Source organism: Camellia sinensis, chromosome 10, assembly GCF_055761805.1.
Source record: "Camellia sinensis isolate YWXY chromosome 10, ASM5576180v1, whole genome shotgun sequence".
Classification (NCBI taxonomy): domain Eukaryota; kingdom Viridiplantae; phylum Streptophyta; class Magnoliopsida; order Ericales; family Theaceae; genus Camellia; species Camellia sinensis.
In genome coordinates this window covers 134,957,517-134,969,719 of record NC_138970.1, presented here as the reverse complement: position 1 = coordinate 134,969,719, position 12,203 = coordinate 134,957,517, and the positions used below count along the sequence as shown (strand labels likewise).

Sequence of the window (12,203 nt, the reverse complement as noted above, 5' to 3'; positions counted from 1 at the left end):
TATATAAACCACCTGATCTGCATTGGCAAGTAAGAAAATATACTATCACAAATGGCTATAGACAATATTAAGGTGATATTTGAATTATAAATTTGAATAAAGATTTAAAAAAGAACATGTAAAATGTAGATAAAATATAATTATGTTTTATTTTTTAAAATTTTTATTCAAATTCATAATCTAAATACAACACAAAAAAATTTCAGGCTATGTTTAACAATATGTTAAATTAGCTAAAAAATTAAAGTCACTAAAAAAAAACATACATCACAAAAAAAGTCAAAAAAATATTTTTATTTTCTCTAATTTTTTACAAATTTTTTCTCATAAGACAAAAAATCATTCTTAAATATTTTAAATTTTCTCATTTCATATTTTAGTAAAAAAAAAAAAAACCCCACTTCCCAAAATTTCAAAATGGGAATTTTGTTGCTATTCTCTGCAAATCAAGAAAAAAGGGAAAAGAGTATGTCGACCGTTGCGGAAACTGAAACACATGAAAATTGAACCGTTATACAAAGAAATGACACACCATTACTACTAGCCACATTAATTAATCAATGAGAAATGTCCCAATACTTTCAGAGTCTGATCCCCAGGAACAACCCAATCCTACTTCCATATACAAACAACCACAATCCAAAGCCATTCAACACAATCCAAACTCTTCAATCTCACTCTCTCTCCTTTTCTCTCTTCCTACCCAAACTTCCCAACAATGCTAGAACCCGACTCCACTCACTTCATCATCATCATCATCATCATCATCCACACAGGTCTTTCCACAGTCGTCGTCCCAAAACAACCCACTTCATTCTCGAAACACTCATTCTATGTATATTCTCTCTCACCCTTCTCTCTCTTCGTCTCACCTCCACTGTGTTGTTGCCCGATTTTCCTCGCCGGTGGCATCAACTCATAGCGATTTCCGAAGACGCCGAATCCAAGTTTATTAGCCATTATTACCCTTCGCATTTATGGCAAGCTCTTGTTGCCTACGAAGACCGCCGCTTCTTTCAGCATTTTGGGATCGACCCAGTCGGCATTGCTCGGGCTGTGTTCTCTTTTTCTGCTCGTGGAGGCGGTAGCACTATAACCCAACAGGTATTTTTGTGTTCCTGCACACCATGTGTTTGATGATTTAAGTCAGTGAAGCTGGTTTATTCAAAGCATAGTAGGGGACTGCTTTACATCCTTTCTTTTGTTTAACCAGGAGGGTAAATAAATAGTTTTAACAAGGGTTAATTTTACTTGGGTTGTTTGAGATGTGCTATATAAGTTGATTTTTTGGCCAAAAAAGTAGAGGAAAAAAAGATGTAGGTTTGGGATAATATTTTGATTTTTTATGAAAAAATATATAATAAAATATTGTAACAAATAGCAAAATTACGTAATTACCCTTCCTGACACATGAAGGAGGAAGAGTGGGGTTTCGGTGCATTTCATTATTTTTTTTATGGGAATTTGTGGTGAAGAACCACCACGTAAACTGCATTTAGCATTTTGCAATGCAGCACTGGTTTTTTTTTTTTTTTCGTATATTTTTTTACCCCACCGTGCTGCACTGTTGGGTAGATAGTTTTGGATTTTGTTGTTGAATTCAACAAGAGCATAATTGTGGCAGCACAATTGTACTAGAATTTGAAAAGAAAAAAAACAAAAAATCAAAACAAACAAAAATATAAAAGAGCTGCAATTTTTTTAAAAAAATGACTGATGTGCTATTGTTGGTAAACAAATGTGCATTTTTTTGGGTTCCACTATGGTAATAATTATTTTTTTTTTATAAATAATGGTAATTTAGCCCCTACATATATCCCTTACAATTTCATCAATGTTTTCAACAAGTAATATTTTTTTGGTCAATATTTTTTCTTTTGTCATTCTTTTTTTCATATTTGCCAGAAGATGAGACTTCACGCCATAAAGACATTAGCATACCTGTCAAGTGAAATATGCACATACTTCCTTCATGTTATTTTGGTGATACGTGTCACAATAATATGATAAGTTTATAAATTATTTCAATAACGTTACTAATGACAGTGAAAAAAAATTGCCAAAATTACAACATAAAAGTTAAAATTTTAATTTAAAAAGTCGTTTTTTAATTCTTTTTAATAAATCTTAATCTTTTAAAAATACAATTACAATGTTAAAAAACTCACGTGTTTACCAATGTATCATAATCTCTAATTTATTTGAAATACACATGCGGAATAGTCAATTCTATTAAACAAATTAATAAACCCGGATTTTACGTTACAAAGGTAAGACGAGCAATTTTCACACAATCACTTCTTACAAATATAAATACAATTAAACATATACTTTTTCTGTTAAAATACTTTATACTCACTTGTGCGTATTTATGTTCATTTTTTAATTTGTTATAATTTGAATTCTCAATTAAACATATTGGAATAAAAATTATAAAAAATAACAACACTTTTTGAAATAAAAAATTATGAACCGTGCTTCATAATTAGAATTCCAAATATTATACAACATACATCGAAGATAACACCTGCCACACCAACAAATGCTTCGCCCCTACACGTGCGCTTGTTGTCCCAATGCATATGTAATATTCGCTCTTACAACAGCCATTTTCGGGTCTGAGTCCCTTGGCTCCATCATATCGGCAACCCGTGTGTATTCGTGGTGGTCAGGGCATTTGCAACGCCACGTAATCATCGTCGTTTGGGATATTTAACGTGACCTCATTAGTTTCACTGTTCCTGAGTATGAAGTTGTGTAACGCCATTGACGCACATACAAAGGGCACCTGATCAGAAAAATGCAACTTCGGCATTTTCCGCAAAGCCCCTTACCTCGACTTCCAAGCACTGAATGTCCGCTCGATACAACTACACAATGACGAATGTGCCTTGTTGAACCGTTCGAAGTCGTTCTGCGGTATTCGATTCCGATGCGCATTTTGGTGATATCTATACCCCAAGTACGGGGTTAGATAGCCTGTCTTGTTGCTATAGCCACTATCAACCAAATAGTATTTTCCTGCAAAGATGAAAATAGTATTTTCTTAACAGCAATACGTCGTATACGTATAAATCAACTCATTCAACAACCCATATTTGTATCATTTACCAATGACTCCATGAAATTTTGTTTACAATACAAGTTATGTCGTTTACTTTTACAAATTATGTCCCTTACACTTCAAAATTTCATCAAAAAGTCGCCCCTGTTATTAATAAATTGAATATTCAATTACTATTTTGTCATAATATCATAATTTTTTTTCAATCACCAAGTGGTCCAAGTAATTTCATCACTGTCTATGAGACCAATTATGATTTTCTAATTCGTCGGCTAATAAAGATAAATAAACAATTACGACAAGAGGGAATTTGTTACCAAGCGCAGGGTGAGGGAATCGATGTTTAGGCTCGGTTGTCACATAGTGCAATACCCTGCTGTCGTGCATGCTCCCGTCCTAACCGGCAGATACGAACGTGAAGCAAAAATTAAAGTCACAGACGACTATTATATTCTGCGTTGGCACGCCTTTCCGGCCATTGTAAGAAGTGGCATACTCTTAGGAGACACGGGGGCCATCACGTGCGTGCCATCCAGTGCACCGATGCAGTCTTACGCAACGCAAGTATTTCACAAAATGTAAATTAAAAATTCATGATTTGATTCATAAGTTTAGTCATCGAAATTTTTGCAAGGCGTCACCTTGAATAGTCGGTACTGCCGTTGCAACCATCAATTTGGATCGCCCCCTTGTTGGACTTGCTTCGGCGCAAGACTCCTACTATGAATCGATGCAAACGGTATCATAGCTTGTAGAACCTCATGGAAATGTCGTGACAATGTCTCCGTTGAGTGTTGGAATCGTTCTTGCAAAATTTTCCAAGACATTCCTTGCAAAATTGCCACGGCATTTCCACAAGGTTCTACAAGCTATGATACCGTTTACATCGATTCATAGTAGGAGTCTTGCGCTGGAGCAAGTCCAACAAGGGGGTGATCCACATTTACGGTCGCAGTGGCAGTACCGGCCATTCAAGGTGACACCTTGCAAAAATTTCGGTGACTAAACTTACGAATCAAATCAGGAGTTTTTTATTTACATTTTGTGAAATGCTTGTGTTGCGTAGGATTGCATCGGTGCACTGGACGGCATGTACGTCCGCGTCTCCCAAGAGTACGCCACTTCTTACTATTGCAAGGGGGTGATCCACATTTACGGTCGCAGCGACAGTACCGGCCATTCAAGGTGACACCTTGCAAAAATTTCGGTGACTAAACTTACGAATCAAATCAGGAGTTTTTGATTTACATTTTGTGAAATGCTTGCGTTGCGTAGGATTGCATCGGTGCACTGGACGGCACGTACGTCCGCGTCTCCCAAGAGTACGCCACTTCTTACTATGGCCAGAAAGGCGTGCCAATGCAGAATTTATTGTTGTTTATGACTTTAATTTGTAATTCACGTTCGTGTCCGCCGGTTGGGACAGGAGCATGCACGACAGCAGGGTGTTGCACTATATGACAACCGAGCTTAAACATCGATTCCCTCACCCGCGCCTGGTAACAAATTCCCTCTTGTCAGAATTGTTTATTTATCTTTATTAGCCAACAAATTAGAAAATCATAATTGGTCTCATAGACAATGATAAAATTACTTGGACCACTTGGCGATTGGAAAACAATTATGATATTACGACAAGTAATTGAATATTCAATTTATTTGTAAGTGCAAGGGACATAATTTGTGAAAGTAAACAACACAACTTGTATTGTGAACAAAATTTCATGAAGTCATTGGTAAATGATACAAATTGTATATGGGTTGTTGAATGAGTTGATTTATATGTATACGTCGTATTGCTGTTAAGAAAGTACTATTTGGTTGATAAGCGGCTATAGCAACAAGACAGGCTATCTAGGCCCGTACAAGGGGTATAGATATCACTAAAATGCGCATCGGAATCGAATACCACAAAAAACGACTTCGAACGGTTCAACAAGGCACATTCGTCATTGTGTAGTTGTATCAAGCGGACATTTGGTGCCTGGAAGTTGAGGTGGGAGGCTTTGCAGAATATGCTGAAGTTGCATTTTGCGTTGATGGCATTACACAACTCATACGCAGGAAGAGTGAAACTGATGAGGTCACGCTGAATATCCCAAATGACGATGATTACGTGGTGCCGCAAATGCTCAACCACTGGGACTCAGACTCAGAAACGGAAATGGCCGTTGTAAGAGTGAATATTACATACGCACTGGGACAGCAGGCACACGTGTAGGAGCGAAGCATTTGTTGGTGTGGTGGATGAATTAGGTATTCTCTTCACAGGAGGACCAACAGGATGACTAGCCGAATTGATGAAAAATTTGATGAAGCGTTGGAGATGGTCGTTGGGATTAATAAATAGATGCAATAGCTTAGGGATGAAACTAACAAAATGGTTATGGTTTAGGGGATAAAAGTGAAATAAACTCTTTTAACAAAAATGAGGTGAACAAGTTGTTAAATGGCCATATACATAGAGGAAAACAGAATTGTCATTTGCATAATAATATATTCTTATTTCCTTAATCTAAGCTTTGATGCTCCAGACCAGACTGATTCATCTGTTGGAGGACCTAAACTGTATGAAGCTTTTTTACTGCTGTTTGTTTGTCTTGATGTGATGTTAATATAGTACTAATGTGGAAGCTTTCATTGTTGTTTTGAATTGTTTTTAGCGCTGTTTTGTCTTAACTAATCATTCTTGTCTACAATGGTTTCAATTCCATATGGCAGCTTGTCAAGAACACATTCATGAAAAATGAGCGCACATTCTTGAGGAAAATTGTTGAGATAGTGCTGGCTCTAGCATTAGAGAGGACACTATCAAAATTGAAAATCTTGGGCTCTTATTTGAGCAAGGTCATATCTATTACTTTATCACATATTTCTCTATTTCATATTACCCTTTTTGAAGGAAGTTGATATCCATTTTATTTTCACATGTTGTATGATAAATTGTGGGAATTGCAACCTTGCAGTTAGATATGCATTCTTTAGTTTTTCACATGTATCAAGTTATGTCTAGCTCTAGCTTAAGTTGGCAATTTCTTGAAACTAGGGTATAGAGATATCAAGTGTAACACCCCCAAATAATTAATATAAGAAAACTCAGACATACTCCAACAACATGATCTTGTTCCCAACTTAATGTCATTAACATTATCATCAAATCTCTAACATTTGTATTCATTATACTCTAGAGATTTAACAAAAGTATTCCACATGCAATTATACATTCAACAAATCGAATACAACTTAATGCCCTCATGCCCTCATGAATCTATAGCCATGTGCCCTCAAAATAGCCTTTAACTCGGCGGAATCACCACATCATTTCCTGCACAAAAGCCACTAGGGTGATCTTAACAAAGTATATACATTTTATACAGTCTCCTGAGATGAATGCATATGTCATGTTGTGCTCAAAATATATTTCTTTATCTTTTGGAAATCTTGTGCACGATGCAAATTTGAAAACACAACAATTCAATAACTTTCATATAGTTCAGGGGTGGTAAATACGACTCAGGTAATTCCTAGATAGGTGTTTGCAAGTAGGCATATCAAGCACTACCAATCACCACTTTACCAGTTTCTTACCGGAATGAACGTGATACCTCCTCTGCGCGTGTTTTCTGTCTTTCACCATGGACACTCAGGCTAACTTAACCAATACCAAACTGTTAAGTGTTAGGGGTAGTTTGGTCTTTATGTATTATTCTTATTAGTATATATAGTTGTGTGTAAGGGGGAAACCCTATGTTTTTGAATCAAATAATACAGCCGCTGTTTCTCTCTCTCTCTCTCTGTGTTGAACTTCTTCTTCTCCTCATCTATACATTCAACATGGTATCAGAGCAATATCTTCCTCATGAAGATTGCCTCTCCTTCGTCCCTCGTTCTTGTATCTGGTACGTTTTCAAAAAAAAATAAAAAATAAAAACTTACTAAAATTAATGGGCATTCTTCTGTAATTTCCTTTTGATTTTTTGGTTATTATTGATTGTGTTTTCCAATTTTTTTGATTTTTCATCAAAAATGGGTGATTTTTCGAAAGTCACTGGTTGCACCCTTTTTTGATTGATTTTTTCCCTCCCTCTCACATCTTGGGGAGCCGACTGACCCTCTAGAGGAGTTTGCTGTCCATGTTTTGCTGTATTTTGGCTCTACCTTAGCTTTTTCCTGAGTTTTGGATGATCTACTTCAGTGTTTGATCTGGTTGCTTTATTCTGGGATTATTTTGCACTATTTTAGCCTTAGAAGGTTCTTTGCGGTGCTGGTTAGGTGTTGTCAGGCCTTGCTTGATATCCTGCTTGTGTTTCTATACCATCTCTCTCTCTTATCTCATGGCTGAATGCGAGGGTCAGTACTCTAAGGCCTCGTTTGGGAACAGGCTAATTTAGTAACTTTTTGGCTATTTGGCTAAAATATGAGTTAAAAAAAACTAGTATATTTGGGATGACTTTTTGGCTTATTACGAAAAGATGTGCAAAAAGTAGAGAGAAAAGAGAATCTTTGACTTTTTGGTATGAGTTGTTGGCTTTTTGGCTAATTTAGTAACTTTTTGGCTTTTTGGCTAAAAAGTTCAGTTGCCAAACGAGGCCTAAGTTGTGGTATGCTTGGTGATAGTCCTTCTCTCCAGATCCAGATTAGTCCGGTCAAGCTTAATGGCACCAATTACTTGATTTAGTCCCACTCCTGCAATCTTGCCATTGTCGCCCGACGTTTGACTGGTTATATTACTGGTAGTACCAAGCCACCTACTGAGGACAGTGCTTTCGTGATGACCTGGCTGTTCAATTCTATGGAACCCACCATTAGTAGAACTTTTCTCTTGATGGATACCCGCTGATGTATTCTCAACAGGGTAATGATGCCTAGGCCTATGAATTGTCGAAGAGCTAGATTTCTACCAGAGTTTCCAGTCAGTTTACTCCACGGATGCCACTATGTTTCAGCAGGCTGTGGAGAAGGAGCAGGTGTATGACTTTCTGCTGGTCTAAATTTGGAGTATGATCAGATACGAGTTCAGGTGTTGGGTCGCTCTCCGTTTCCCACCTTGTGTGAGGCTTATTCACTGGTTCAGCAGGAGGAGAGTCGTCGTAGTGCTATGGTGCATGCCTCTGTTGAGGATCGGTCAGAGATGGTTGTTGGCTTTCCAAAAGTTTGATAGTTAATATTTTTAATGTGTTGAACATGTATGGAAACTTTTTCTAATAAATATGTACAATTCTTTCTCTTAGAAATTTGAATTACTCTTTGAGAAAAAATTGAAACAATTCAAGGGCTTTGTTAGAAAAAGTCGATATACTGCTTATAATACATATGGTGCCTTTGAGACAAAATGATGTGAAGACAGAAACTATTATGGTCCCCAAGTCACGTGATACTTCGCCTTGTCAGCCTTAGCGTGGTGGTAAGGGTCCATTGGTTGATCGGGACCGGTTGAAGTGTGATTATTGTGGGAAAGATAAATATGATAAAGAACATTGTTGGAAGTTGCACGGTCGGCCTACTCGAGGACGTCGTGGTGGTGGTGGTGTTTGTCCTCAAGCACATGTTTCTGAGACTACTGCTAGTGCCTCAAATGATGCTGGTTCTATTTCCCAGGATGAGCTTCACACTCTCAGACGTTTGATGGCTCGACTTGATGCCTTAGCTCTTTCCTCTTCTGACTCTTCCAACTTTGCCCACACAGGTATTTCTGCTAGTGCACTTAGTACCTCTTCGCTGTCTCCTTGGATCATTGATTCCGATGCTACTGATCACATGACGGGTACTTCTAGTTTTTTCCATTCTTACTCACCTAGTTCTGGGTTGAGTGGCTTATGGCACTTTATCTTCTTTCTCTGGTAAGGGTTCTGTTCATTCTCTTTACTTTCGCTTTCATCTGTTCTTCATGTTCCTAATTTTTCACTTACTTTCTATTAGTAGCCTTACTACTGCTCTCAATTGCTTTGTAATCTTTTTTCCAACTCATTGTGTCTTTCAGGAACTGGCTACGGGGAAAATGATTGGCAGTAGTAGAGCACAAAGTGGACTGTACTTTCTGGATGCCATTCCTGCATCAACTTTGTCCTCTCGGGCTCTTCAATGCACTTTTGGCTCCTCTCTTCGTCTTCTTCATCAGTGGCATCGCCGTTTGAGGCATCCTTCGTTTAGTATTTTAGAGAAACTTTTTCCTTCCTTAGTTCGAGATTGTCCTAGGAATAACTTTGTTTGTGGTGCTTGTGAGCTTGCTAAGCATAAACGTACTTGTTATCCTTCAATTAATAAAAGAAGTACTTTTCTTTTTATGCTTATTCATACCGATGTGTGGGGTCATTCCCTTGTGGTTTCTACTTGTGGTTATCGGTGGTTTGTCATGTTTATTGATTGTTTTTCCCGTGTGACTTGGATTTATTTACTTCGCACTAAAAATGAGGTTTTCTTGTGTTTCAAACTTTTTCATAAAATGGTATCCAATCTCTTCAATACTACTATCAAAATTCTTCGGAGTGATAATGGGATTAAATATGTTGATGGAACTTTCATGGCGTACCTCCAGAAGCATGGCATTCTTTATCCGATTAGTTGTGTTGGCACTCCGTGAGGTTGCCCGCTCTCTCTTGTTTACCATGAACGTTCCTAAGTCTTTAGGGGGACACTGTTCTTACTGTGGCTTACCTTATTAACCGTATGCCCTCTAGTGTCCTCCACTTCCAAATTCCTCTTCAGCTTCTTCCTGTGACTTATCCCTTCTTCCCTTCCGCCTCGGGTGTTTGGTAGTGTCTGTTTTGTTCATCTTCAACCTCGTACTCATGGGAAGCTTGATCCTACGGCTGTCCGGTGTGTCTTTCTTGGTTATTCTGCTACTCAAAAGGGCTACAAATGCTATGACCCTTACACTCATAAGTTGTATGTTAGTATGGATGTCACCTTCCATGAATCTGAGTTCTTTTTTTCTTGTCCTCTGCTATGTCCTTAGGGGGAGAGTGGTATAGATGAGATTGCGGATGAGATGGCATCATATCAGCATGAGTTGTCTTTTTTCCTTCCTACTCAGCAGGCTATTATTTGTGGTGAGGAGGGGGAGCCTAACAGTTCTATTCATGAGGAGTTGGATATTGGTGGTCATTTGGACAGAGTTGATCTTAAGACTTATTCACGGCATCAGAAAGAGCAGGCTTCTCTTGTGGCGGCCAGTTCCACTTTCCACTGACTCTACAGATAATGATCCTCAGCCCATTGCTTCACCTATTGTTGATAGTCCCGTTGCTGATGATTTGAGTCTCTCTATTGCAGAAAGAGGGTTAGAGCCTGTACTCAACACCTTATTTCTAAATTCGTGTCATATGATTCGTTGTCTTCTCCATACCGTGCTTTTGTTTCGTCTCTTTCTTCTGTGTGTATTCCACAAGGTTGGAAAGAAGTCATCAATGATCCTAAGTGGAAGGTAGTATGGTAGAGGAGATGCAAGCTTTGAGTAAAAATAACACATTGAAGTTGGTGTCTCTTCCTAATGAAAAAAACTAGTTGGATGTAAGTGGGTGTTCACTATTAAGCACCATGTAGATGGGATATAAGTGGGTGTTCACTATCAAGAAACTTTTGCTCCGGTAGCAAAGATGAATTCCATTCGAGCTATTCTGTTGTGTGCTGCTAATTTGGGATGGCCTCTACAGCAACTAGATGTGAAGAATGCTTTTTCTTCATGTGGATTTGGAGGAGGAGGTATATATGGATGTACCTCTGGAATTCTCATCTCAGTCTACAGTTGGAAAGGTTTGTAGATTGAAAGCCTTGTACGGTTTGAAACAATCTCCTAGAACGTGGTTTGGTAGATTCCTAAAGGCAATGCTGCAGTTTGGGTATCAGCAAAGCAATGCAGATCATACCTTGTTTGTCAAACGCAATGTACATAAGGTAACAGTGCTTATTGTATATGTGGATGACATAGTTGTGATAAGTAATGATGATGAGGAGGTGACCCATCTCAAGATGCTGTTAGCCAAGGAGTTTGAAATAAAAGACCTTGGTCCTTTGAGATACTTTCTTGGGATTGAAGTTGCCAGATCTAATAAAGGCATCTTCATTTCTCAAAGGAAGTACATTCTAGATCTTCTTGAGGAAATGGGCATGTTGGGCTGCAGACCAGCTGAGTCACCAATTGAGCCTAATCATCATCTTTGTAGTAGGGTTGGTGAGCTTGTGGAGAAGGAAAGGTACCAAAGACTTGTGGGAAGACTGATATATCTATCTCATAATCATCCAGATATTGCCTATGCAGTTGGGATAGTGAGTCAGTTTATGCATGATTTTTCGTGCAACTCATTTGGATGCAATCTATCGCATTTTGAGGTACCTTAAATCTGTCCCTGGAAAAAGAATTTTGTTCTCTAATCATGGTCACTTAAGGTTGGAAGCATTCACAGATGCAAATTGGGTAAGCTCCATAGATGACGACGCTCTACCTCTGGTTACTATGCTTTTGCAGGGGGAAATCTAGTCACATAGCATAGTAAGAAGCAGGTAGTAGTATCCAGATCTAGTGCTGAGGCAGAATATAGGGCTATGGCACATGTGAATTAATGTGGCTTCAATCTTTGCTGAGTGATATAGAGCATGATTGCAGTGATCCAATGACTTTGTATTGCGACAACAAGGCTGCTATTAGTATTGCACACAATCCTGTTCAATATGACCGGACTAAGCATATTGAGATTGACATATATTTCATTAAGGAGAAGTTGAATAAGGGTGTGATATGCCTTTTGTTAAGTGTAAAGATCAACTGGCAGATGTTTTTACTAGGGGTCTTAGTAGTAAAGTCTTTCACCCTATTTGTTGCAAGTTGGGCATGAGAGACATCTTTGCATCAACTTGATGAGGAGTGTTAAGTGTTAGGGGTAGTTTGGTCTTTATGTAAGGGGGAAACCCCATGTTTTTTAATCAAATAATATAGCTGCTGTTTCTTCCTCTTCTCCTTCTCATCTATACATTCAACATACTGTACCCCCCCTCTCCGGACTTACCAACGTATTTATCCCAAAAACAATTCAAGAAGATCTTGTTTCACAAAACAATTCTTTTCTCAAGCAATAATTTTCAAATGCAAATTCGAAATCAATGATAATGAAAATGAAATGGAATGGCAATGCAACATGTTAAC

General features: G+C 38.1%; 1 protein-coding gene across 3 annotated transcripts in view; it reads left to right on the top strand.

Annotated features, from left to right (window-relative positions):
- Positions 1 to 383: 383 nt before the first annotated feature.
- LOC114290858 (uncharacterized) overlaps positions 384 to 12,203 on the top strand; it is an 87,617-nt gene continuing 75,797 nt past the window's right edge. Inside the window, exons 1-3 of one of the 3 annotated variants that reach the window (XM_028234867.2) lie at positions 402 to 1,104; positions 5,786 to 5,911; positions 9,045 to 10,193. In XM_028234867.2, the coding sequence (XP_028090668.2) occupies positions 568 to 1,104; positions 5,786 to 5,911; positions 9,045 to 9,644 (1,263 nt within the window). In that variant the 5' untranslated portion in view covers positions 402 to 567 and the 3' untranslated portion in view covers positions 9,645 to 10,193. Of the gene's footprint in view, positions 1,105 to 5,785; positions 5,912 to 9,044; positions 10,194 to 12,203 lie in introns of those variants that run through there. The other 2 variants (XM_028234870.2, XM_028234884.2) reach the window with 2 other exon arrangements.